At 52.0% G+C, this 22,231-nt stretch overlaps 4 protein-coding genes across 4 annotated transcripts; 2 read left to right on the top strand and 2 right to left on the bottom strand.

The window, feature by feature from the left end:
- Positions 1–39: 39 nt before the first annotated feature.
- Positions 40–4,917, bottom strand: BCR37DRAFT_131180 (uncharacterized protein). Its single transcript, XM_040866057.1, has 2 exons — positions 4,276–4,917; positions 40–4,232 (listed from the first exon to the last, which is right to left on the bottom strand). Exons 1-2 carry the CDS (start codon positions 4,675–4,677, stop codon positions 90–92), a joined length of 4,545 nt encoding a protein of 1,514 aa, XP_040727789.1. The 5' UTR covers positions 4,678–4,917; the 3' UTR covers positions 40–89.
- A 7,429-nt stretch (positions 4,918–12,346) lies between these two features.
- Positions 12,347–13,006, top strand: BCR37DRAFT_376255 (uncharacterized protein). Its single transcript, XM_040868562.1, has 5 exons — positions 12,347–12,410; positions 12,462–12,592; positions 12,645–12,681; positions 12,729–12,850; positions 12,926–13,006. Exons 2-4 carry the CDS (start codon positions 12,480–12,482, stop codon positions 12,834–12,836), a joined length of 258 nt encoding a protein of 85 aa, XP_040727788.1. The 5' UTR covers positions 12,347–12,410; positions 12,462–12,479; the 3' UTR covers positions 12,837–12,850; positions 12,926–13,006.
- On the top strand, positions 12,928–13,300 carry BCR37DRAFT_376251 (uncharacterized protein; the record flags this gene model as incomplete). Its single annotated transcript, XM_040868561.1, has 2 exons — positions 12,928–13,120; positions 13,177–13,300. A coding segment is annotated over one exon (193 nt), but the record flags the coding sequence as incomplete, so codon positions are not given.
- Positions 13,301–13,334: 34 nt separating this feature from the next.
- BCR37DRAFT_376250 (uncharacterized protein) lies at positions 13,335–13,851 on the bottom strand. Its single transcript, XM_040868560.1, has 3 exons — positions 13,770–13,851; positions 13,623–13,736; positions 13,335–13,595 (listed from the first exon to the last, which is right to left on the bottom strand). Exons 1-3 carry the CDS (start codon positions 13,823–13,825, stop codon positions 13,574–13,576), a joined length of 192 nt encoding a protein of 63 aa, XP_040727786.1. The 5' UTR covers positions 13,826–13,851; the 3' UTR covers positions 13,335–13,573.
- Positions 13,852–22,231: the final 8,380 nt, after the last annotated feature.

Below are 22,231 nucleotides of genomic sequence, written 5' to 3'. Positions count from 1 at the left end.
GAATTTACACGTAAACAGATGAGGTAAGTATGGAAAGCTATCTAGGACAAACATCTACAAACACATTTTATTCCAAAACTCCGCTCCTGCTATACGCCTTGTAACCGTGCACTAGGAATCCGCTCAAAGTCACTGCCCAAGAAGGGTGATCTCGGAACAGCTGCCGGTGCTAGACTTGACATGGTCCAAGTCGCCGATTGCCGCTGAGCCGCCGTCGTCGGTTGTGGTTTCGCCATAGGGAAGTGCACCTGCTCGACAGGCTGAGCCAAAATCAGCTCATTACCAGATAAACTCGTCACAACACCGCGCGCCACGAACTCCGGCTGTTCATGAGTTGCCGTCTTGCGAGGCTGCTCGATACTCAGTGATGTCCGCGTACTCGGTGATGAACGCACGCTGAAGCGCGACTCATCTTGCCGTTGCGGCTCACTCCCGTCAAGTGAGTGGTTGTAGTCGTCGTCAAAGATGGACATGCCTGTTTGCGGTCGAGTATGTGCATGTGGAGGTGCTGTCGCTGAACTCTGGCTCGGATCGAACTCCGGATTTTGAGTATCGCGAAAGGGGTTACCGGTTACCGTACTGTCGGAGCGAGCCACGCCATCCTTTGCGGTAGGCGACTTGAACTCAGTTTGCTTGCTACCCACAGAAGAAGAGATGGAGTCTGATTTCGTGTCGGTATGCAAGTCAGCCTTGTCATCGCCAAAGTAGCCGAGCCTGATTTGCTCTCGAATGATGTCGGAGTCACTTGGTGCGAAGCGCGACTTGTAGGCAATGATGAAGAATCGCGGCAGCAGTGCAACGATAGTCGTCAAGACAAAGCACGCCCAGAAGCTAAGGGAGCCAAAGACGTGGTTGGCAAGCTGGTAGAATTGCGCATTCGCTGAAAACTGAGAGAAGATGCCTGTCCAAGCCCAGAAGAGCGCATTGCTGATGAACCAGATTAGGAGGAATAGCCAATCCCAACGCTGCATGTTGATGAGCACAAAGGTGTTGACCGTCAGAATCGCCGGCGCTGCGACAAAGGCTCCTTGTTCCACGAGCGAATCGATCGTATGACCCTGTTGGTTTGCGAAGCCGCCTTGGTTCATGCTGTTCCAGATGAGGTATGGGAAGAAGAAGCAGATGACGGACGAGTACAGACCGTCGAGCATGTACGTCCAGAACTTGAAGGGCGTCCAGTGTTGGCGCAAGATACCTTGCATGTAGAGCTGTGGGACCTTCATCGATACGCGAGCATTGACATCTTGGTCGAAAGCACCCATGAAGATGATGGGCAGCGAGGTAAAGGCCAAGTTGTAGAGCAAGATGTAGGTGTAGTCAAAGTTGTACTGGCCATCAAACTGATCGTAAATTTGGTACCAGAAGAGGGTGAACGTCCAGACAATATTTTTATTGAAGAAGCATGCAATCATCTCGGCGATGCGTCGATAAGACCAACGGCCATGGACGAGCAACAACTTGGTCAAAAAACGGAACTGGCCAATCGCATAATCAGAAGACATGACAGCTTGCCTGCCCTCGACACCAGCGATACCCACGCCGACATCAGCCTGCGTAATCATGGCGACATCATTGGCGCCATCACCAATCGACAAGGTCATCACATCAAGGCCATCCTTGACCATCTTGACCACTTCAGCTTTCTGCGCTGGCGAAACACGGCAACACAAGACAGCCTTCATCTGTTTACATAGGATGAGGAAACGACGCTGTGTTTCGCCTTGTAGCACGAGCTTGAGCGCATCACCATCAATGACAAGCGCACGATTTGCTGTGGGTGGCGCGTGTACTTTACGGGCCGCAAGCAACTCCTCTTGCGACCCGGTGAGCCCAAAGCTGGCTAAGTGGGAGGAGAGGATTTCATCCACCTTTTCTGGCTGGTTGCGTGGGACTTTGAGCACGAGCACATCCATATTGACATCCAGTAAGTTGCACGAGTAGCCAATGTTGATGGCCGTCTCAACCTTGTCACCAGTGAGGACCCACAACTTAATGCCTGCCTCAGCGAGCAACGCAATAGCATCAGGCACACCATCTTGCAGCCTATCTTCAATAGCCGTACCACCAAGCAGAACGAGCTCCTGCTCAATCTCGTCACAAGACGCAGCAATGCGTTCCTCTCGCTTATCCAGTGCAGCTGCAGCAGCTTCGTGCTTTTTATGCCAAACGGCATATTCCTGCTCCGAAATTTCACGATATGCAATGCCGAGTGTACGCAAACCTTCGTTGGCAAACATATCAAGGTGTTGTGCCGTTTGTGTCTTGACTTTCGTTTCCTCGGATGACGCCAGGCGCGAGTAAATGACACTGTCTGCACCTTTACAATACAAAACGATGCGATTGTCTGGCATGCGCAAGATGACACTCATGCGTTTGCGAGAACTGTTGAATTCGAGCTCATCCATGAGGATATACTCTTGTCGACGACCATCAATCTCAAGAATCGGTCCACGCTGTGTGCGTTCAGGCATAGCAAATCCGAGATCTCTCGCTGTCCCTACTAGTGCAGCTTCATCGGGAGACTGGGCCTTGTAGTCAAGCAGGTTCGGTTGCTCTTCAGAGCGTTCGACAAGGACATTGTGGCAAAGTGCTAGAGCAAGCATAAAGTCGTGACACGCAGCTTGTTGCTGTTCGCCTGACGCGCCGTTCAGGTCCTTCAAGAAGCGACTTGAGGTGAAGGTGAGTTGTTCTTCGTTGCAGTATGGGTTAATGCGTTGTTGTAGCAACTTGGACATCTCTTGCTTATCCCTTGCAATGCGCTCGCGTTGCTCTTGTTCAAGTGTTTCGGTGTTTCTGCCCTCGCGCTTGGCCATACCTAGCATAGCTTCCGTGTAGGCTTCACCATATGCAACGCCATTGATCGTACACTTTTTGAATTCCATGACGTTTTGCGTGAGCGTGCCAGTCTTGTCGGAAAACACATACTCAATTTGTCCAAGATCATCTGAGATATTCCAGGACTTGGGTGTGCATGGATAATCGAGCTCAGCGTAGTACATGTCCACATCGGAGTAGATGAAGAATGCCTGTAGGGTCTTGACAATCTCAATGGAGATGTACAGGGAGATTGGTACCAAGTTTTGGAAAAGAATGAGACAGGTGAAGAAGGTCACGGCACCAGCCGCTGCAGGACCACCGGCTTGCGAACCTCTGTCAAATAGGTTGAATGTACTCGATTCATCACGCAGGTAGATACCATTTGCAACACCACACACCAGACACATGACCAAAAGAATGCCAAAGTTGCATACAACAGTCCAGTTGAGCTCGCGCGCGATGCGACTTCTTTTCGAGGGCGTCAGCCCACCATTTTGCATAATCTTAGTGTCATCACCAGTGAACACAACGATACCGATGACCCAGCGTGTATTTCTCAAACTACACCCACGCAGCAGCAGTGTCTCAGCGGAAATGGGCTCCACTTTCTCTTCAAACAAATGTGGATTACTTGGATCTTGTACTTGCCAACGAGCCAAAGCGCTGTAGTTGTACAAATTCGGACTCGGTCCCTCAGAATCAATGGCAAATCCAGCCGCTTCACAATCCGCGGGAGTCTTGATTTTCGAAGCGGCACGCAGTCCATGACGAATCTTGAGGTTTGTCTCACCATCCAAATTCTTCGTTTCGACATAACACGCTCCATCTGCCTCAGAGGTCGACAAGACGACGAGATCTGCAGGAATCTGATCATCATTGCGTAGCTTGACGAGATCACCAACACGCACGTTCTTCCAATAATTCTTCTTCCATATGGCCTTGCCTGGTATTTGTCGTGTTGGGTCAATCACACTGCCATAGTTGTGATGCGCCGGAGCAAAGTTGTTGTCGTACTTGTTGCCATAGCTGCCTTCGAGTACAGACTCCATGCCGCGCGCTGATGTGATGCGCTCCATAGGAATATCCTCACTGAACCGTCCTTGCTCTTGCGAAGGTCGTGTTTGGACTTGTCGCAAGTCAAGCGGATCACCCTTCACGCCCTTGCGGCGAGCACCAATCAGGCGGATGGCCTTGGAGGTTGCCTTCTTCACGCGTCGCCATAGCGAGATGTTTTCATCTGTCGCGTTGACGTTGTGCCAATTTTGCAAGGTACGCGTTAATGTGTTATTGAGCTCATTGTCGAGCACCGTTCGACGGTAATCTTCAATGGCATCCTTGACGGCTGTGATGACAACAATGACAATAAGCGGTACCGCAGAGAGACCAGCGTTGGTTGCACCGAAAATCGAAAAGATCTGTTGTTAGTAGGTGCATTTTGGGAGGCATACAGGGGCGTACTTGTAGGATCACTAGAAGCAAGAAATAAAGATTGGCGACATTGTGGAACTGGTACCACAGGTTTTTTGGCACAAATGACAGCGCCGTATACTTTGCCGTTCGCACTTTATTGCGCGGATAGGTGTGTTTGAGGGTTCCATCCTCTTCATCTAAATCCTCCTTGGCGACGGGAATATTGACATAGATGGTTCGATGCTCATTGACATTCGGCGCCTCTTCGGGTGTATCCTCGCCACCGGATGTCGCTTCATTTTTATCACCAAAGTTCTGGCCGATATCGTGTAAATCGGGATGCGCGTCTGTATTGGTGTGACCTGAACGTTTACGAATCGAAAGTCGTCGGAGGATGGATTGTGAGCGTCCTGTTGGGTGTCGCACCGTTGCCCAGCGTACACGAGCCATTTATATGGATAGAGTCAAAGGCCTCTGAGCTAGAGTCGTTGCTTAGACGCGCGATAGACGATGCCGCGAGGGAGAGGAGGGCCTCTTCTTCGTTCGCGCTTCCAAATAAGATGACGCACCGATGAGAGACGGGTGTGTGCCTGTCCGCGGATCCTACTAGCTGCGATGCCTGAAGAGCGCAGGTCGGGAGAGGGTAAAGGCCTAGCTGAGCCGTGTAGCTGCTGTGGATGGGTAGCTAGCTGGCAGTTGGGAGGTTGCGGTTCTTTTTCCCTCGGGTGACAAATAGCCCGAGAGAGAGGATGACACACAAAGAGCAAGAGCCGGGTCAGGAGGCAGCGGTGATGATACGGGGGAGGGCCGCGTGTTGAGTCGGTGGCTTAGAGTGTTCTCTACTGTCTCTACTGTGTCCCTACTGCAACTGCTACTGCTACTCGACTGTTTACCCCCTTGATCGCTTGCTGCTTCTCCTGTCTCGCTTAAATGTCAAAGTCAACGCGCACCAAACTACTCATTTACTACTATGTGGGCGCTACAGCGCATGCAGGCCTGATTCGGTCTGCGGCTGACGTCGCGGTTGCCAAGAAGATGCTGAAAACGAGCTCTGCTCCTGGTCTCGATGGCATAATTGTGCAAGAAGTCAGAGAGCTGAATGATTATGAAGTGGCGGATTTGTTCAATGACATGCTGGCATCGGTTTCTATCCCTGTTCCTTGGGGTCTTGGTCGTATCGTCCCAATTCTACAAGATCAAGGGACTCATGACGGTTGCAGACAATTACAAGGAGTCACGCTTCAACCAATTTTCAGAAAACTCTTCACGACAATTCTAAACTTCAAGCTGACGGCATGGAGCAATGCATTACGCATTGTTCCAAACTGTCAAGGTGGTTTCCGAAGACCTTTCGCACATGTGACAATGCCTTCACATTCAAAATCATCAAGGAAACGTACAAGAAGAACAGCAAGCCGCTCGTCACCTGTTTCGTTGACCTCAGGAAAGCTTTCGATTTGGTCGAACGTCGTGTCCTCATGCAGAAGCTGAGGAATTGATGCCTCACGAGTCGCCTATCGACGGCCATCATGGCATTGTACACGAACAAGAAAGCTTGTATACAGACAGACAATGGTTATATCGATGTCTTCGACATCCACGACGTTGTCATTCAGGGCGACGTTCTATCACCACTTCTCTTCAATATTTACATGGCTGGCCTTGAGTTGACAAGCTATCCGCATACGCCGAAACTAGCCGACCGAGAAATTGGCTGCATGTTCTTGGCAGACGACATTATGTTGGTGTCTGACTCTATGAAGGACCTGAACGACAAATTGCTGCAGACGCATGAATGGTGCCGCCGGAATTGGATGCTCATCAACACCGAGAAGACACAGTTCCAAGTGCACTTGCATGGCAGGACTAAAGCAAGACTCGGTGCAATTGAGCTCTCCTTGCCCGGGCTGACCCCCGAAGCGCCCGCGCTTTCATTCAAGAGTGTGCCTCCTACAAGTATTTAGGCATCTACCTAAGCAGCCGCTCGACCTGCTAGCATGCTGGAGCGTGCCAGAGTTGGTAGGTCCCAAATAGGGTCACTGAACAAGGTTTTTGGCCATATATGCCTGTCTGAACTGCGTGCGCTTTACCTCAACTCTGTCGACTGTCATGTCATTTTTGGCGCCGGGATCTCGTTTGATGGCGGATTAGAAGAACTCAAAGCGATGCAGCAGGCGCAGACCGACTGGTGTCGTCCAACCTTTGGCCTCACGCGTCATGCTGCACGATTGCTGGCTATTGTGGACCTTGCGATTCTACCTGTAGCAGAAAGGAGGAAGCATATTGCCATTGGGTTTGCAGACTACCTGGAGAACCTCACCGACAATCGCCTCGCCCATTTTGCTTTTGGACAAACCAAGATAAATGCTCAAGACGATAGTGCAGGCAAGACGTGGTACAGCCAAATTCCCGAATTTCTCATTGGCTCCGGTGCGACTCTCGGCTCTCCAACGTGCCGCAAAGACTTTACTGAGTCGCTCTGGAAGACGCACTATGAGGACTGGGTGCATGAATGTGCCGACAACGCGCTATATAGATACATCACACCAGTCTCGTTCGAGGACTTCAAGAAGCGAAGGCCTTATGTCAAGATGCAGGACGGATATGCTGGCAGACGGATTGCGCGTATGCGCGGCAGTAACGATCAGCTCATGGTCAATAGAAGAAGCAGAAGGCATAGGGATGAGCTCGAACGCTCCTACCCGGCAAGCAAGCCAATCGGCGATGTTGTGGAGACTCCTCAGCATGCACTGCTCGAATGCTGCGACCACAAACTTCAACAGGCGGACATATGGCTGCGTTGGCCTCACACGAGCGTTGCTGACATCATGGAAACCATTGTCGACCCACCACAAGAACATGTCTCCTTCGTGTCGCGCATTGTCAACGCTGTCATCAGCAAAGTCAACGGGCGCTACCTGAGGATACTCTACCTGTGTCTTCTGTGACCAGCCAATTGCCTTATGCCACTATGCGTTGTCCGGTGTGGACAAGTGGAGACATCTTGTGCGGGTGAATTCTTTGTTTTGCTTCCCACTTATTGGAGGACGGTAGTTGAGCTGAGCACGACGTAGCTTTTTTTATAAGCTAAAATCTCTATCACACTTCACAAGACCGCTTTCCACATCAGTACAGCTATCCTCTTGCGAGGGGCTCTGGAGGCTGTTGTACGCGGCTTTGCAACCACACATACACTTACAGGACCGCTTGCGGCAGACTACTTTCTGCGCAAGACCAGTGCGCACTCCCTACGGAAAACTAGCTGTGCGGGCCCCCCCGTTGGGGAGGCGTCAAATTAATAATTTGCTTATTGATATCTACTATGAATTATGTCATTTGAATAACACTTGTGGTATTATACTATTCTGAAGAGTTATCTATCTTTCGTCGCTTTCGGGGCTTGACAGGACCGAAAGAATGGCCTGAGTCTGAGATGAAGTCATCGACGTATTCCACAGGGAGTAGTCTTGCTACTCTGCCATCTCTTCATCTTCAGATTGCGTCGCTGCTAGTTGATCGAGCAGCACTTCAGGATAGACGACGTTCTTTGTCCTGAAGTTTTGATCTGTGTCCTGCAAAGTACACAGATTTTCCACGTTTGTGACTCGCGAGAATGCAACGTAGAGTTGACCATGTCCGAAGCAAGGGAGTCTGAGGTCAACGCCAACGTGCTTTAGACTTTGCCCTTGAGATTTGTTGATAGTCATCGAGAAGGCAAGACGAATTGGGAATTGCTTTCTCGTCAGGACGAAAGAGTACTCTTCTTCGTCACTGTTGAGTTTGAAGCGGAACAGATCAACTTCTTGACCCTTTCGTGTCCCTGTCAACACACGACACTTGATTAGGTATCTGCCAAGCCTTACCACCTCAAGACGGGTGCCATTGCAGAGCCCATCCCTGGGACGTATGTTTCGTATCAGGATGACCGGGACGCCCACTTTCAGACGCAAGCAGCTCGGAGGTAGGGAAGCTGGCTCTAAGGTGGCCAGATATTCCGGATTTGCTTGTGTCGTGAAGAAGGGATCTTGCGATTCTGTCTCGACACTGTCGGCAGCATCGTAGGCCACTTCTTCCCCTTCAAATCGGTCTAAAACCTTCCGGTTGATCGTATGCACTGAACCGTTGTGTGGTGCCAATATGGCGCGTGAAGCGAAGAAGTCGTGATTGTTGCTTGTAGCTTTCAGTGCATGTTGCGGGTAGATTCGTTCGATAAAGGCGTCTTCTTCAACCAAGCGAGCTATGGTTGAAGGTACTTCAATATCACTTTGAGCGTTTGAGCTCAAGTCCGCCAGATATTGTTTCCAATCACGGTTGGCTTGTGTGTCATGCATTCGTTGGTTTTCTGTGAGGTGTAGCACCTTGACATCCGCCCAAAAGTCGGTTATTTGCAGCGTTGCATTGACGATAGTTTCTCGGTCACCATGTCGGACAACTGGCAGTGTTTGTGCCCAGTCCCCACCAAAGACAACAGGAGTACCGCCAAAGAAGAGGTCTGCGTTGTCATGAATATCTCTCAAGGTGTGATCCACCGCCAAGACGTCGTGCTTATTCTGGACAGGTGCTTCATCCCAGATGATTAGCTTGACCTGTCGCAGGAGTTCGGCTGTTTCGGAGCGTTTCCCAATGCGGCATGTCGACCCTGGCCCTGATTTCAACGGTATGCGGAACCGTGAGTGCGCTGTGGTGCCGCCCGGTAGCAGGATTCCCGCAATGCCGGAGGATGCAACGCAGAGCACGATTTCACCTTTTGACCGGTAATGACATGCAAGCGTCTCATAGAGGAAAGTCTTGCCGGTTCCAGCTGGACCGGTGACGAAGAAACTCAGGCAACTTTTGTTGTCGATGCTTTCAGTGATGCAAGTGTATGCATACTGCTGGCCTTCATTCAAGTGCTGCAGCCTGGTCGCCAATAGACGTGCTTGCTCATCACAATCGTAGTTCAGTTGCTCTGCTATCAGAGGGTTGCCGGCTGACTGACTTTCCCAAGCAAACTGATAGTTTGGTAGATTGAATTTCTCCAAGGTCTCCTCGTTTTGCTGCAACTCTCTGGAGATCAAATACAATCCATAGTCAAGGTGTGGGTTCTCAAGATCTTCAGGATAGATAATGTGTCGCTGCATGTACCGCGGCAGATCGTCACATAGATCTTCCTTGAACCGTTCCCAAACAGCCAGAGGATGCGGCATCTCGTTATGTAGCAGTGCTGTGATGAATAGTGAGCGCATCTTCTTGCCAGTTGCCCACGTTTTCGCCTCCTCGAAGGCATGCATGAGTTCTTCATCAGAGTCCAGCAGGCCACGTGCCAGACAGGCCTCTCTGAAAGTGCCGTAGATGATTCCATCGTATGTACGTAAATCCACATACGCTGTTGGCCCTCTCACTTTCGTCAGCAACAAACGCAAAAAGTATGGTTCCCCGGCGCCGAACGGGATGTGCACCAAGCGCGACACCGGTTTGCCCTGTTTTCTTTTTTTGCCATTTTGAAGGCTTCTGTTTATCATCCCACACGAAATGTTGGGGGAATTCATGGTACAACAGGTGTCTGGCATCCTCATGCTGAGCGTTGTAGTCAAAGAAAGCCAATAATTTCGTCCGCTTGGTTGCTATGATCCCTTCGAGTTGCTCGCGGGTGACGTTGTCTGGGAAACTGATGGGTTGTTCGTTTTCCAGATGTAGCGTGAGTTGTTCGACAGCGGGAAAGCCATAGTGTATGGGAAACTCCAATATTCGGCAGGCTGCATGCCACGGTCCAACATACCGCCCTTGCACATGAAGAGCTACCTCATCCACTCTGGAAGTGTCAGTGATCTCCAAGGTGGCTCGATCGGCGCCTTTGTAGATGTATTTGTGGATGTACTTGCATGCAAGTGCAGAGCCACACACTTCCACATTGAGGTGGCAGTTGTACGTGAGGAGCAGCCATGGGCAGTATGGCACGATCCACTGATTCGACAGCTTGTGAGAGACACCTCTCACTGTCTTCACAATGTAGCGGCCATCGTCCCGACGGCGGTAGTGCGGGTAGCCATCACCGAGTATTGCGGTGCTCTCAGAAAATGGTTTGGGGAACCCTTTGCTGCATGTCATTCTACCATGCTTGTCGCGCTGCATGCATGGAGCATGGGGGTTCAAATCACCGCACGGTCCATGAACCATGCACCGAGACACGATTTCCAGAAGTCTGTCATAATACGGCGACGATGGGTCGGGTATTTCTGCTGAGATGAACTCATCAATGGTGTATGGGTCATCAAATCGAATGTCCGGACCAAGAAACAGGAGTGTATGGCAATGCGGTAGACCCCGCTTCTGAAATTCTACCGTTTGGACCATACCTTGGTAGTTTTTCTTGCCAAAGACTTTGGTCAAATTGTTGACCAAACTCCTCCTCTTAGACTCAAAGACCCTAGCGCCCAACATGGGGTCGTCGTCCGAGGACACACCTGGATCAAGATTCCTAGCAATGTCTTCCCCATTCGCATCGAGAGTCATCGTAATGAATAACTTGGGAGGTCCAAGCGCCCGTACCAAGGCGATAGAGTCATGATACAATTTGCTCATGTGCCGGTCGCTTCCTGTGTGAGAAGCTGGTAAGATGATGCGACGACCGACCGTGGAAAGATCACGATCGCCTACAGTCAGAGCATCCCGGACTCCAGAGTACAGTTCTGCACGCAGCATGTGTTGTCGATTCGCAACCAGTTGGAGGCGATTGTCCTCAATCGAGCAGAACGCATCCACAACGAACCGCTGGCACAGCCTACCGTAGTGCGACAGAGGTGGAAGATCGTGACCTGCTGGAGTACGCTGTCGCGAGAAGAGGAACCATCGGTAGAATTCTTGTTGGGAGACGGTTTTTTCCAATTGCCTCATGGGGTTTTCAACATCCCTTCGACGCAAATCGAAGTGCCAACCCGGCTCTCCGTATGGGAAGATCAAAGGAAAAGCCAGTGGCAGGTATGCGACATGACACGGGTCGACATGTCGTTTGCGGTCATTCAGTCCTCCATCTTCATTGCGTTCGTGAAGGATGATGCTTTTTTTGATTGAGGCGGCCGCTGTCCGGGAGAATTGCTGCGACCTTATTGACGACTGGTAAATTGTACCGTCGACGATCCCTTCCTTCTTCCATGACCAGTCTCAAATCTGGTGTGGTGAGACTGAGACGAAGTTGTTCCGTTTCATGTTCACGAAGCCACTGCTCAACGACCTCATGCGCTGTTTGGTACGCGGCGATGAATGGGTTTTGACACTCTTGAAGCGTTTTACTCAACAGTGTCAACAAATCCTTACGCAGCTTACCGTTCTTATTTGTCTGAGAATAGTCAAAACGTGCCGCAGTTGCGCCTTCAGGGTCATATAGGTACAGCTGAGCGAAAGCAGCATTTTTTGCATTGGCTGGCTTGAAGAGCGCAGCATGCAGATGAGCCAATTGACCCTTCACAACGAATGGGATCGGGCCTCCTCCATCAGCTGGGAGTCGATCATCTTTCGTGTAAACCATAGATGTAAATGCCATTGCGTTGTTATACCCCGTAATGTTGTTCTTGAAGTGCTCGAGATCGTATCTCCTCCGTGTAGCAGGCGTTCGAGTGGTGCCGGCGGTCCTTTGACTCGTCGTGGCTGCACCTGGCCGTAGTGGCAACAGCTTAGGTAGATGCCGGTACCATTGGATGTATCCTCCCACTCGAAGTGGAGGGCACCGCAATGAGTACATTGTCTGTCGCGCAACCCAATGGAGTGGACCTCCGGTACATAGTCTGCATCGATTCCCATGCGAGACACTGACCCTGCACATTCAAGAACGCTTGCCGGTACATGGGATGGCAAATTCGCTCTGACTCTTGCTGTTGCCCTGGCACGCTGTCTGTTACGTGTTAACCTCTGTGCAGCATGTTAGCAAGCAATTGACCAATGCACCATCTCCGTCTTACCTCTCGACACGTGTGGCATCGGGCGAACGGTCGACGACCTGTAACATCGACGAATTCCCTCTCAGGCTTTTCCAACTTGCATAACGTGCAAGTCTTAGACGCTGAGTTAGGTCGGGCAAGGACCTGTCGCTGAGCTTTTCAATGACGTTAGCATTTCTGTGATAGTGAATGCATAAAACTCTTACAGCTCTGCGCTCCTCCAATGCCACGTCGTGCAGCTCTGGCACGCTGCTGGTTTGTAGCAATTCTCTGGATGGTGTCAGCAATGTCGATACGATCAAGGCAGTAGCACTCGCTTACAGATCGGCACGTGCGACAATGGGCGAACGATTGGCGACCCGTGGCGCCCAGGAACTCGTCACTCGGCATCTGCTGTTGGCAGGCAGTGCATGTCTTGTCGGCGATGTCTATCCTGCTTTCGGGTTGGCGAGCTGCCAAGATATTAGCAAACCTTGCAGGACTACTCTCAAGGGCGCTTCATACCTCGAGTCCTAGAGCGCTGCTTGTTCCTGGCCGTTCGCTGAGCACTTGTGAGCAAAGACCTTCTACTCAAGAGTCTTGACTTACCGATCGGCATGCGCGACAGTTCTCGAGATGTTGACGTCCAGTCGCACTCAGAAATTCTTCAAGGGGTTTCTGCTGGCTACAGAGCGCGCATCTCCTCAAAACTACTGAACTACTCTGTTGATCTTCAAAGGCATCATTAGCATCAAAATACGAAAAAAAGAACGCTCAGAGGAAGGTCAATTTGCGGGAATTCATACCCATGGATGCTGCGGCGCAGGGTCTCACAGACAGACTATGGCCTTCAAAGCCGAAAAGAAAAGGGAGAGAAAGAGTCGGAGCCGCTAGCTGGGTTTTGAGGGTTTCAAAAGGCAAGACTCTCTCGACCAAGGGGGGAAAGCCCAGAGTGCTTGTATCGCAGCGGTCTCTTGGGCTTGTGGCAACTTGCGATGCTCCCGGCCCATGGGCCCTCTATAGCACGGCGCCCGTAGGGTTAGGCAGCCGCCGCGTTTTCCATCGAGTTCCACCAATGGGATTTTTTGTTCCTGTGCGCCTCGCTTAACACTTCCTAAAAGGTGTCAATGTCACTGTCACTGTCGCTTTTGAGGAAAATCCAATAATTATATATATATATATATAAAAAAAAAATATATAGAAGTACCGGAGTGTACCAGAGCCAACCGGCGGATTACCGTGAGAAATTTTCCAAGCACAGCGGATTACCGGAGCCAATCGACTTCCAAACTTGCACACCGGAGGAAAACCAGCGGATATGGAGAGGCGGATCACTGAGCCACGCTAAAAGGCAGACAACACACAAGTCAATCACTGTTATCAAGTGAACAGAGGCCAACATCGGCTCATAATCAAATCTAGAAGCTATTTATACTGGATTCGATAGCTCTCGGCTACCCATAAAGAGTGCTTCTGCTCTCGTAAGCGTCGTTTTAGCTTAACCAGCTTGCCCGCTCTTTTCTTGTCAAGCTCTGTTCTCCAAAATAGGCCAATTGGTCCAAGAAGACGGCAAACTGGTACAATGACCTGCAATATATGTCCTTGCTTGCTGAGAGACTTTGCGCCGCACGGCAACTTGGTCTTCAAGACCTTGATGATCGCAAAATGCCTGCTATCGTGTTCAAACAGATAGAGAACTTCCCCATAGCTCACTATCGCATTGTCGTCAACCTCAGGCGCTTCATGCGTCGGCTCACTGAACGCGACCTTGCTTCGTGAACGGAAGTCTTTCGAACTGCTTGTTGCAGCACACTTGACTATGAAGGTCTTAGTGGTGCCCTGACGAATAGCCACTTCGCCTCGTTCCCACATTTTGACTGAGTAGTCCGGACCAAGTGGTTGGGAACGTTGAGCAATGCCATTGTTGGTGTACCAATTTGCAAGCAGAGCCGTCTGTTGGCTATTTTGTGAACGCACCTTGGGTTGCCCTTTCATAATGACAGGGGAGACACTTGAAGAGATCTGAGCGGCGTCGTTGCCAAGTGCCTTCCATTGTACTAAGTGCCTGTTTTTCTAGGCAGTTTTGCAAGGATACGAACGGTTTGCTTTTTGACGTGACCATGGCGTCCAGCGTGCCGATGAAGCGTTCAGTTACAAATTGCCAGAAGACAAAAGTAGGTCCTAGCGAGCGTATATAGTGGGCCACGTGAAGAAGAGAAAGCAGCTGCGAGGTGCACACGCTCAGAGAGGTGCTGGCATCCGAGAGGTACTCTACCTCGACATGCTCCACATATTGGCGAAAGAGCTCTTCAATTTCATCAATCTGCGACTGTTGGAGCCTAATTTTCAGAGACCGGCGCACAGCTTCAACAAAGACAAGCCAGCCATCAAGAAGAAATTGTGGTAGTCTGCCGTTCAGAAGAATGGGACTCCATATCAGAATGAAATCATACCATTCAGATGCTTTGAAACTCCGAAAGTGGGCAAAAATATCTCGCGGCTTGCGAGCGACCGCCACTGTAACGATCACGACTAGACGAGGCAAGGCGTACCGTTGGAGACAGGGAGCGTAGTAAGAGTGTGGTTTTGGCAACAGAGACTTGCAAACAGAAGATAGTATTGAATGTAAATTGATGTTGCTGACAATGCTACAAAGGTGCGAGAAGCGCTCCTTTTATACACTGTCAGCCTAAAGCAACTGAACAGACGAGATAGAAGTGGGCGATGGCAAAGACCCTGAAAAGAACACTGGCAGTTGCCGATGGAGACCTTGGCGAAGACCGAGTGATGCTAGCGAGCGAAACGTGTCTGAGCACGGACCATGCCACAGAGAAGCCAAGCGGCATGGAGAACCAATCGGAATGGATACGTCGGAACGTGAGGTAGCGCTGAGAGCTTGCAGGTGCCATCGTGATAGCGGGAAGTTAGGAGCGCTGGGAGCCCGAGTGAGACAGACGAGGCTAAGTAGCCGGATGAAGACGAGATCACAGTGCGACGAGGTCAGTGCGTGACAGAATTCCCCCCTCGAGGAATTCGTCTCGAATCATAGAAGCTGGACGAAGGGTGGAACCACAGCGTTGAGATGGCCCTGGTGAAACTCGCGGACGTAGTCTGGAAGAGAGTCGTAGATCTCACGAGCAGGCCGCCAGGAATTTTGTGAGTCGGCGTAACCTTCCCAACGAATGCGATACTGGAAGCCAAGACCCCGAGGGCGTACATCGACAACTCGTTCCACAACGTACTCAAGATGCTGGCCGACAACCAAGGGTGGAGGTGGTAGCTGAACACGACCAGGACCAGCAACGTCGCTGGTGGCTTCATGGTAAGGTTCAAATAGTTTGGGGTAGATGACGTTGAAAATCTTGGTGCCAGGGTCAAGTCGAAGGGCAAAGGCGCGGGCGTCGTAAGACTTGGTGATCAGGTAAGGCCCACGACGAAGAGCATCCAACTTGGAAGAAGGCCGATCGGACCGGATGTGCTTGCTGCTCAGCAACACTCGTTGGCCGACTTGGAAGTTGGGCTGCGGAAGGCGGTGAGTGTCAGCGTGATGTTTCTGCAACTCCTGAGCCTCTTGCAAGTGTAGCTTGAGCTCGGCGTGAATATCCCGCAGCCGTTGGGTCATATCGAGACTGCCAACACTGCGAGTGTCAGAGCCGTGGCCAAAGTGTAAGCCAAAACGTGGATGATAACCGTATGCAGCGAAGAAAGGCGAGGTCTTGATGGACTCTTGATGGGCGTTGTTGTAGGAGCACTCGGCCGTCGGGAGTAGAGACACCCAGTCGTCTTGTGCATGGTTGGAGTAGCATCGGAGGTATTGTTCCAAGATAGCGTTGACGCGCTCGGTCTGCCCATCAGTCTCGGGGTGGTAGGCAATTGACAATAGAGCCTTGACTTGGGGGTCAAAGTGACTGAGGAGCGCTCGCCAGAATTGAGATGTGAATACCGAGCCGCGATCGGAGACGATGGAAACAGGCATGGCGTGCAAGGCGAAGATCCGATCCAGGAACAACTGTGCAAACCCGTCCGCGCTGGTAGACTCGTGGTAGGGCACGAAGTGAGCCATCTTGGTGAACCGATCAACAACAACTAGGATGGAGTCGAAACCATTGGAAGGTGGCAGCTTGACGATAAGATCCAGAGATATCGAGGACCAAGGACCATCAGCGATAGGCATCGGCTGCAGCTCTCCATAAGGCTTGTGTCGAACCACTTTGGTGCGAGCACAGGTGTCACAAGAAGCGACGTACCGTTTGACATACGCGCGCATACCTGGCCAGTAGAAACAACGAGCAAGGAGCTCGAAAGTCTTCAATGCTCCCCAATGACCCGAGACGGGGCTGTCGTGGTGCTGGCGCAATAGGGACAACTTCAGATCCACACTGTCGGGGACGCAAACTCGGCAGTCGTCAAGCAAGAAGCCGTCATGTAGCTCGAAGTTGTCCAAGTTGCGCGCGGGAGCAGAGGAGGCCGGAGCTTCTGAGGAGAGTGCGGCCAAGAGCTCTTGCACAGCGTCATCCGTAGTGTAGGCAGCCATGATTTGCTCTTTGAGGGAAGAGGGGAGAGCAGAGATCGAATTCTGCGTGGCACTCAAGACAAGCTGTCCAGGGCGAAGAGGGCGGAGATCCTCACGACGCGAGAGAGCATCGGGCCGGCCTTGCTGAGCGCCCGGGCGGTAGACGATGGTGAAGTTGTAGTCCACAAGAGTCTCGGCCCAGCGTGCCTGGCGACGATTGAGTACTCGTGTAGTGTTGAAGTACTCAAGGTTGCGATGATCTGTCCATACCGTGATAGTGTGAGCAGAGCCCTCAAGATACTGTCGCCACACGCGAAAAGCTTCCACAATGGCCAACATCCCCTTGTCGTAGATTTGGTAATTGATTTCAGCTGGCGCGAACGTGCGGCTGAAGAAGCCAACAGGGTGAAGGAGCGAGTCGGAACCATGTTGAGAGAGAATGCAGCCCAGAGCAAAGTCAGAAGCATCGGTCTCGATGAAGATCTCCTTATCCGGATTGAAGTGGATCAAAATTGGGGCCGTGGTGAAGCGTTTCTTCAATAGTCCAAACGACGCGGCAGCGTCTTCAGTCCAAACAAAGGGTCCCGTATCTTTCTTCAAAAGGTCGTACACCGGTTTGGCAATTTTGCTGTATCCCTCGATGAAGCGACGATAGAAATTGGCGAATCCATTGAACACCTGAACATCGTGAACCGATCGTGGAGCTGGCCAATCGAGAATGGCCAATACCTTTGATTTGTCCATGCTGATACCCTTGGAACTGACAACATATCCCAAAAGCTCGACTGTGTCGCTGTCGAAGACGCATTTCTCTGGCTTGACGTATAAGGAGTGTTCGCGAAGCACTTGCAGGACCTCTCGGACATGCACGTCGTGAGCTGCTTGGGAATCAGAGAAGACCAGAATGTCGTCCAAATAACACACCACTGAAATGTCGAGAAAAGGGAGCAGGACATCGTTCATCATGGTCTGGAACGAGGCTGGTGCGTTGGTCAATCCAAACGGCATGACATTGTACTGGAAGTGGCCGTAACGCGTGCGGAAAGCGGTTTTCCACTCATCTCCGTTCGCAATGCGCAATAAATTGTACGCGCCGCGCAAGTCGAGCTTCGTGAAGACCTTCGCCCCGTGAAGACGATCCAAGGTCTCCGATATGAGTGGCAGCGGCACACGATTCTTGACAGTGATGCGATTGAGGCCGCGATAGTCGATGCATAGACGTAAAGACCCATCCTTCTTCTTGACAAACAGAGCCGAGGCGCCAGCGGGGCTTTCGGACACAGAGATATTGCCGAGGGCAAGTTGTTCGCCGAGGTAGTCTTTCAAGACCTGCAGCTCGGCAGAGCTCATCGCGTACAAGGCATTCCATGGCGGCGAAGAGTCGGGAACCAGGGGTATCCTGGGCGTTCTCGAGCAAGTTCTCGTCACACTGAACCACCTTTTCGCAGAACTGAGTAAAGTCCTTCTTTGATGGGTTGGACAAGGAAAGGATCGAACATAAAGTTGGATTCAAGGTGCGACGAAATTCGAAGACCTTGGTCTCATCTGTCAGATCCAGAGGCGCGGTGATGGCGCGGAACGCAGCCACATGACGGGATGCGGACGTCTTCCCTTGCTGCAACTTCTTGAGCTCGTTGCGAGCTTCGACGTTATCGTCACTTCGAGAAAAGGCAGTGTTCAAGGAGTCAAACAGCTCCTTGACAGTGTTGAAAGTGAGGCGCGTCAAGCCGGGCTTGTGTGGATCGGCCACGACGAACGAGCGGCGCCAGTGAGAAGCCCACCAACGTAAGAGATACGCTCGGATTCCGTGGCGAGGCGCTCTCGCTCGGCGGAGAGTTTCAAACCACAAGAGTCAATGAATCTCGTACGGGCACGGCGTCACTAGACCCATCGAATGACTTTGGATCTGAGTGAACCTTACCAAGGTGGCGATTGACGTGGGCTAAGGGTGCTTCGGTCGTGGCCTGGTGTTACGAACACGCAGCCTTAAACCTCGCATCCGACTTTCCCGCACCACATGCTCTGGCAACTCATCGCGGCTCTTCTACCTTCCGCCCTTCAACGACGCTTATCACCTCAGCACGTTGCTTATCGTCCCCCGCCCAGCTTCCTCGTTTCCGGTGCAATTGATCCAAGTTTTCAGAGATGAGAGGAAGAGGGGCCCGATTCTTGACGGTGATGGCATTGAGGCCGCGATAGTCGATACAGAGACGCAGAGACCCGTCCTTCTTTTTGACAAAAAGAGCAGATGCGCCAGCTGGACTTTCGGAAACAGAGATATTGCCGAGCTTGAGCTGTTCGTCCAAGTATTCCTTGAGGATATTCAGTTCCTCTTGTAACGAACACGCAGCCTTAAACCTCGCATCCGACTTTCCCGCACCACATGCTCTAGCAACTCATCGCGGCTCTTCTACCTTCCGCCCTTCAACGACGCTTATCACCTCAGCACGTTGCTTATCGTCCCCCGCCCAGCTTCCTCATTTCCGGCAACGCTCTGTCACGTTGTCCTTTTTCGCTCTCTTACTCGTCGACAACGTCTACCACGTCGTCCCTTGTTCTGTCTCTTCCTTATCTCGCAGCTCGGACATCTCCACTGGGCTCACGCAATCTCGCTTCCCCTCTTCTTTCACTGTTCTCCTGCTGAGAGTCGGCTCCCGTGGGCTCCATCCCCACCATCGCCATCCGCTCTCATGCTGGTACCTGGTAGACATAAGTAGGCAGCCTTCCGCTGTCTTGTGCCTTAGTTTACAATTTCTATTCTTGTCACCTACATCTCGCCCAAGTCCTGTCTTCAGCACAAGCATTCGTCCTGTCCTGTTCGCCCTTCATCACACCTCTGCACTCATGGGATAAAGCGCCGTCGAAGGAGGCGAGGTGCTCGGGAACAAAGGAATCTTGTGATCGTAAGCAGCATTATCGGGAAGGCGGGCAGCCTGAATCTTCGAGAAGATGCGGAGAAGGACGTGATATTTGTCCGGTATCGCGCGTAGCAGGTCTGGCTCGACGTCGGAATAGATGTCGGCGAGATCGATGTGGAGAACATCGTGAGTTTTTGCTAGCCGGGCGAAAGACTTGAGCGACACCATGTGGATCTGCATGACGCTGGCATTGACTGGAGGAGCGGCATCGTGTTGGACAGGCGATTGATTGATGTGCGCCTTGCACGAGGCCGGGAACTGGACTGTGGACGCAGACCAGTCGATAACAGGATTGTGCTTCGCAAGCCAAGTGGTGCCAAGAATGAGGTCGTAGCCGGAGAGCTCAGCAACAACGAAGTGGTGGCATTCTTGGTGGTTACCAATGGTCATGCGAAGGGGAGACGTGAATTGAGAGGCAGACTCGAGTTCCTTGCCCGTAAAGCCTTTCAGCGGGATTGCGCTGTCAAGGGTTAAGGTCGGAAAACGGCCTCGATTCACACAAGTCGCGCTGATGAAGCAACTTGTTGCACCGGAATCTAGGAGGGCAAACGTGTCGAGGGAACTGTCACCATGGGAGATGGTAACAGGCAAGACACTTTGCGGATGGGACGAGAGAGGAGGCAGAGAAATGGAAAATAGACAGAGATTTGCGCTATCGTCTACAACAGACAAAAGCGAAGGCGAATGAGGGTCCTGAATGGCCCGGTCCCAGGAGTGCCCTACTGGTTCCTGCCGGGTCCATTTGGGGACTGCCGCTTCTTTGGGCACTTGTCTTGGTAGTGACCCGCTCCACCACAGTAAACGCAAAGGTCGCCCCGGATGCGTTGTTCCTTGCGCGCTCGTCTCTGAGCGGGAGTCAGAGGTCGGAATGTGGCGGAGTCGATCTCCATCGGTGGAGGCGCCTGCGACGTCGAGGCAGCAGGGCAAAGGCGCTGCTGCAGAGGCTGGTAAGGGTGGTCGCGTTTTGCGACTCTGGCGAGGTCCGCAGTTGACCTGTGCAAGCGCCTTGCGAGATTTTCGCGCTTCTGGATGCGCGACTCCACCTTGACAACCTGCTGCGCTAAGGCCGCGTAGTTGTTGTCGACTACCTCGTCTAGCTTGAAGAGGGCCTCGGTAAATTTCTCGTTGAGCGTGCTGAGAAGCATGTCGCACTTGGTCTCCTCAGTGATATTCAAGACCAGAATGAGACGCTCGAACTCGGCCAGATGGACGCTGACGGAGGTCTCCTTTCCTTGCTTGAGGGTGGCGAGCTGCTTCTTTGAATCTGACACGGGATCGCGGACTGCAAAGGACTGGATGAGGGCGTCGAGAACTGCATTGGCATCTGGCATGTAATGACCACGCAGATCTGATCACCTTAGCCCGCATCTGCTACACTGCCTGATTCGGTCTCGCTGGCACTTCCCTGTTTCTTTGTTCCCCTTGTTCTCTTTGTTCTCGCTCGTACTCTCAAGACGAACATCTCATCTCAACCTATCAGCTACGCTGCTCACACGTCATCCAACCTGGTTTCATGCAGAGCTCTCATACTTTCGCTCTGCTCTCGTCATCTCGCTCCTCTGGCAATCCGTTCTCTCGCATGAGCCTGATGGACATAAGACGACAGCCTTCTGCTGTCTTCTGCTCTTTAGTTTACAGTTCATTATCTACCCTTAGTCCTTGTCAAAGTCCTGTCCTCAGCGCAAGCCATCTTCGTCCCTCATCACCTAGATTCTTACATGGCAGTCCAGGAAACGAGATGAGGCCAGTAGTGGGGTCCGCCACTGCACGCGCGTCGCGCCACTTCGCCGCATCGCCGCATCGCCTTGGAGGAGTTGGAGAATCCAGGCGATGGCTATGCCCTCATTTGGGAAGAGGTAAGGGCAGGCCTGCATCTTGAGGCGACAGGATGCGGCGAAGTTGCGCACGTCTTGACCAAGAAGATCGGCGTCGAAAGGTTTGGGGTCCGCGATCTTGACGGCAGTCCTGGCCCAGTTGGCTGCTGGTGTGGGTGCAGGGACGGCTACTGAGTCGGCTGCTGAGGCGGTAGCAGCTGCGGCGAAGGCTTCGAGCTGTGCAATGCGCTGCATCATGGTCTCTTGCATAGCAAGAAGAGCTTGGCGAGAGGGAAGCCCGTCGGCCTAAGGCGAAGGCACATCAGACTGGGCGGAAGGTACGTCGGGGACTGACGACATACTGGGATGCCTGTACAAGCTTTGTTGAGTTTACAAAGTGTGATGAAGGGCGAACAGGACAGGACGGACGCTTGTGCTGAAGACAGGACTTGGGCGAGATGTAGGTGACAAGAATAGAAATTGTAAACTAAGGAACAAGACAGCGGAAGGCTGCCTACTTATGTCTACCAGGTATCAGCATGAGAGCGGATGGCGATGATGGGGATGGAGCCCACGGGAGCCGCCTCTCAGCAGGAGAACAGTGAAAGAAGAGGGGAAGCGAGATTGCGTGAGCCCAGTGGAGATGTCCGAGCTGCGAGATAAGGAAGAGACAGAACAAGGGACGACGTGGTAGACGTTGTCGACGAGTAAGAGAGCGAAAAAGGACAACGTGACAGAGCGTTGCCGGAAATGAGGAAGCTGGGCGGGGGACGATAAGCAACGTGCTGAGGTGATAAGCGTCGTTGAAGGGCGGAAGGTAGAAGAGCCGCGATGAGTTGCCAGAGCATGTGGTGCGGGAAAGTCGGA

Source organism: Protomyces lactucae-debilis, assembly GCF_002105105.1.
Source record: "Protomyces lactucae-debilis strain 12-1054 chromosome Unknown BCR37scaffold_2, whole genome shotgun sequence".
Classification (NCBI taxonomy): Eukaryota; Fungi; Ascomycota; class Taphrinomycetes; order Taphrinales; family Protomycetaceae; genus Protomyces; species Protomyces lactucae-debilis.
The sequence above is the reverse complement of the archived record's forward strand: the minus strand, read 5'-3'. Positions and strand labels throughout refer to the sequence as shown.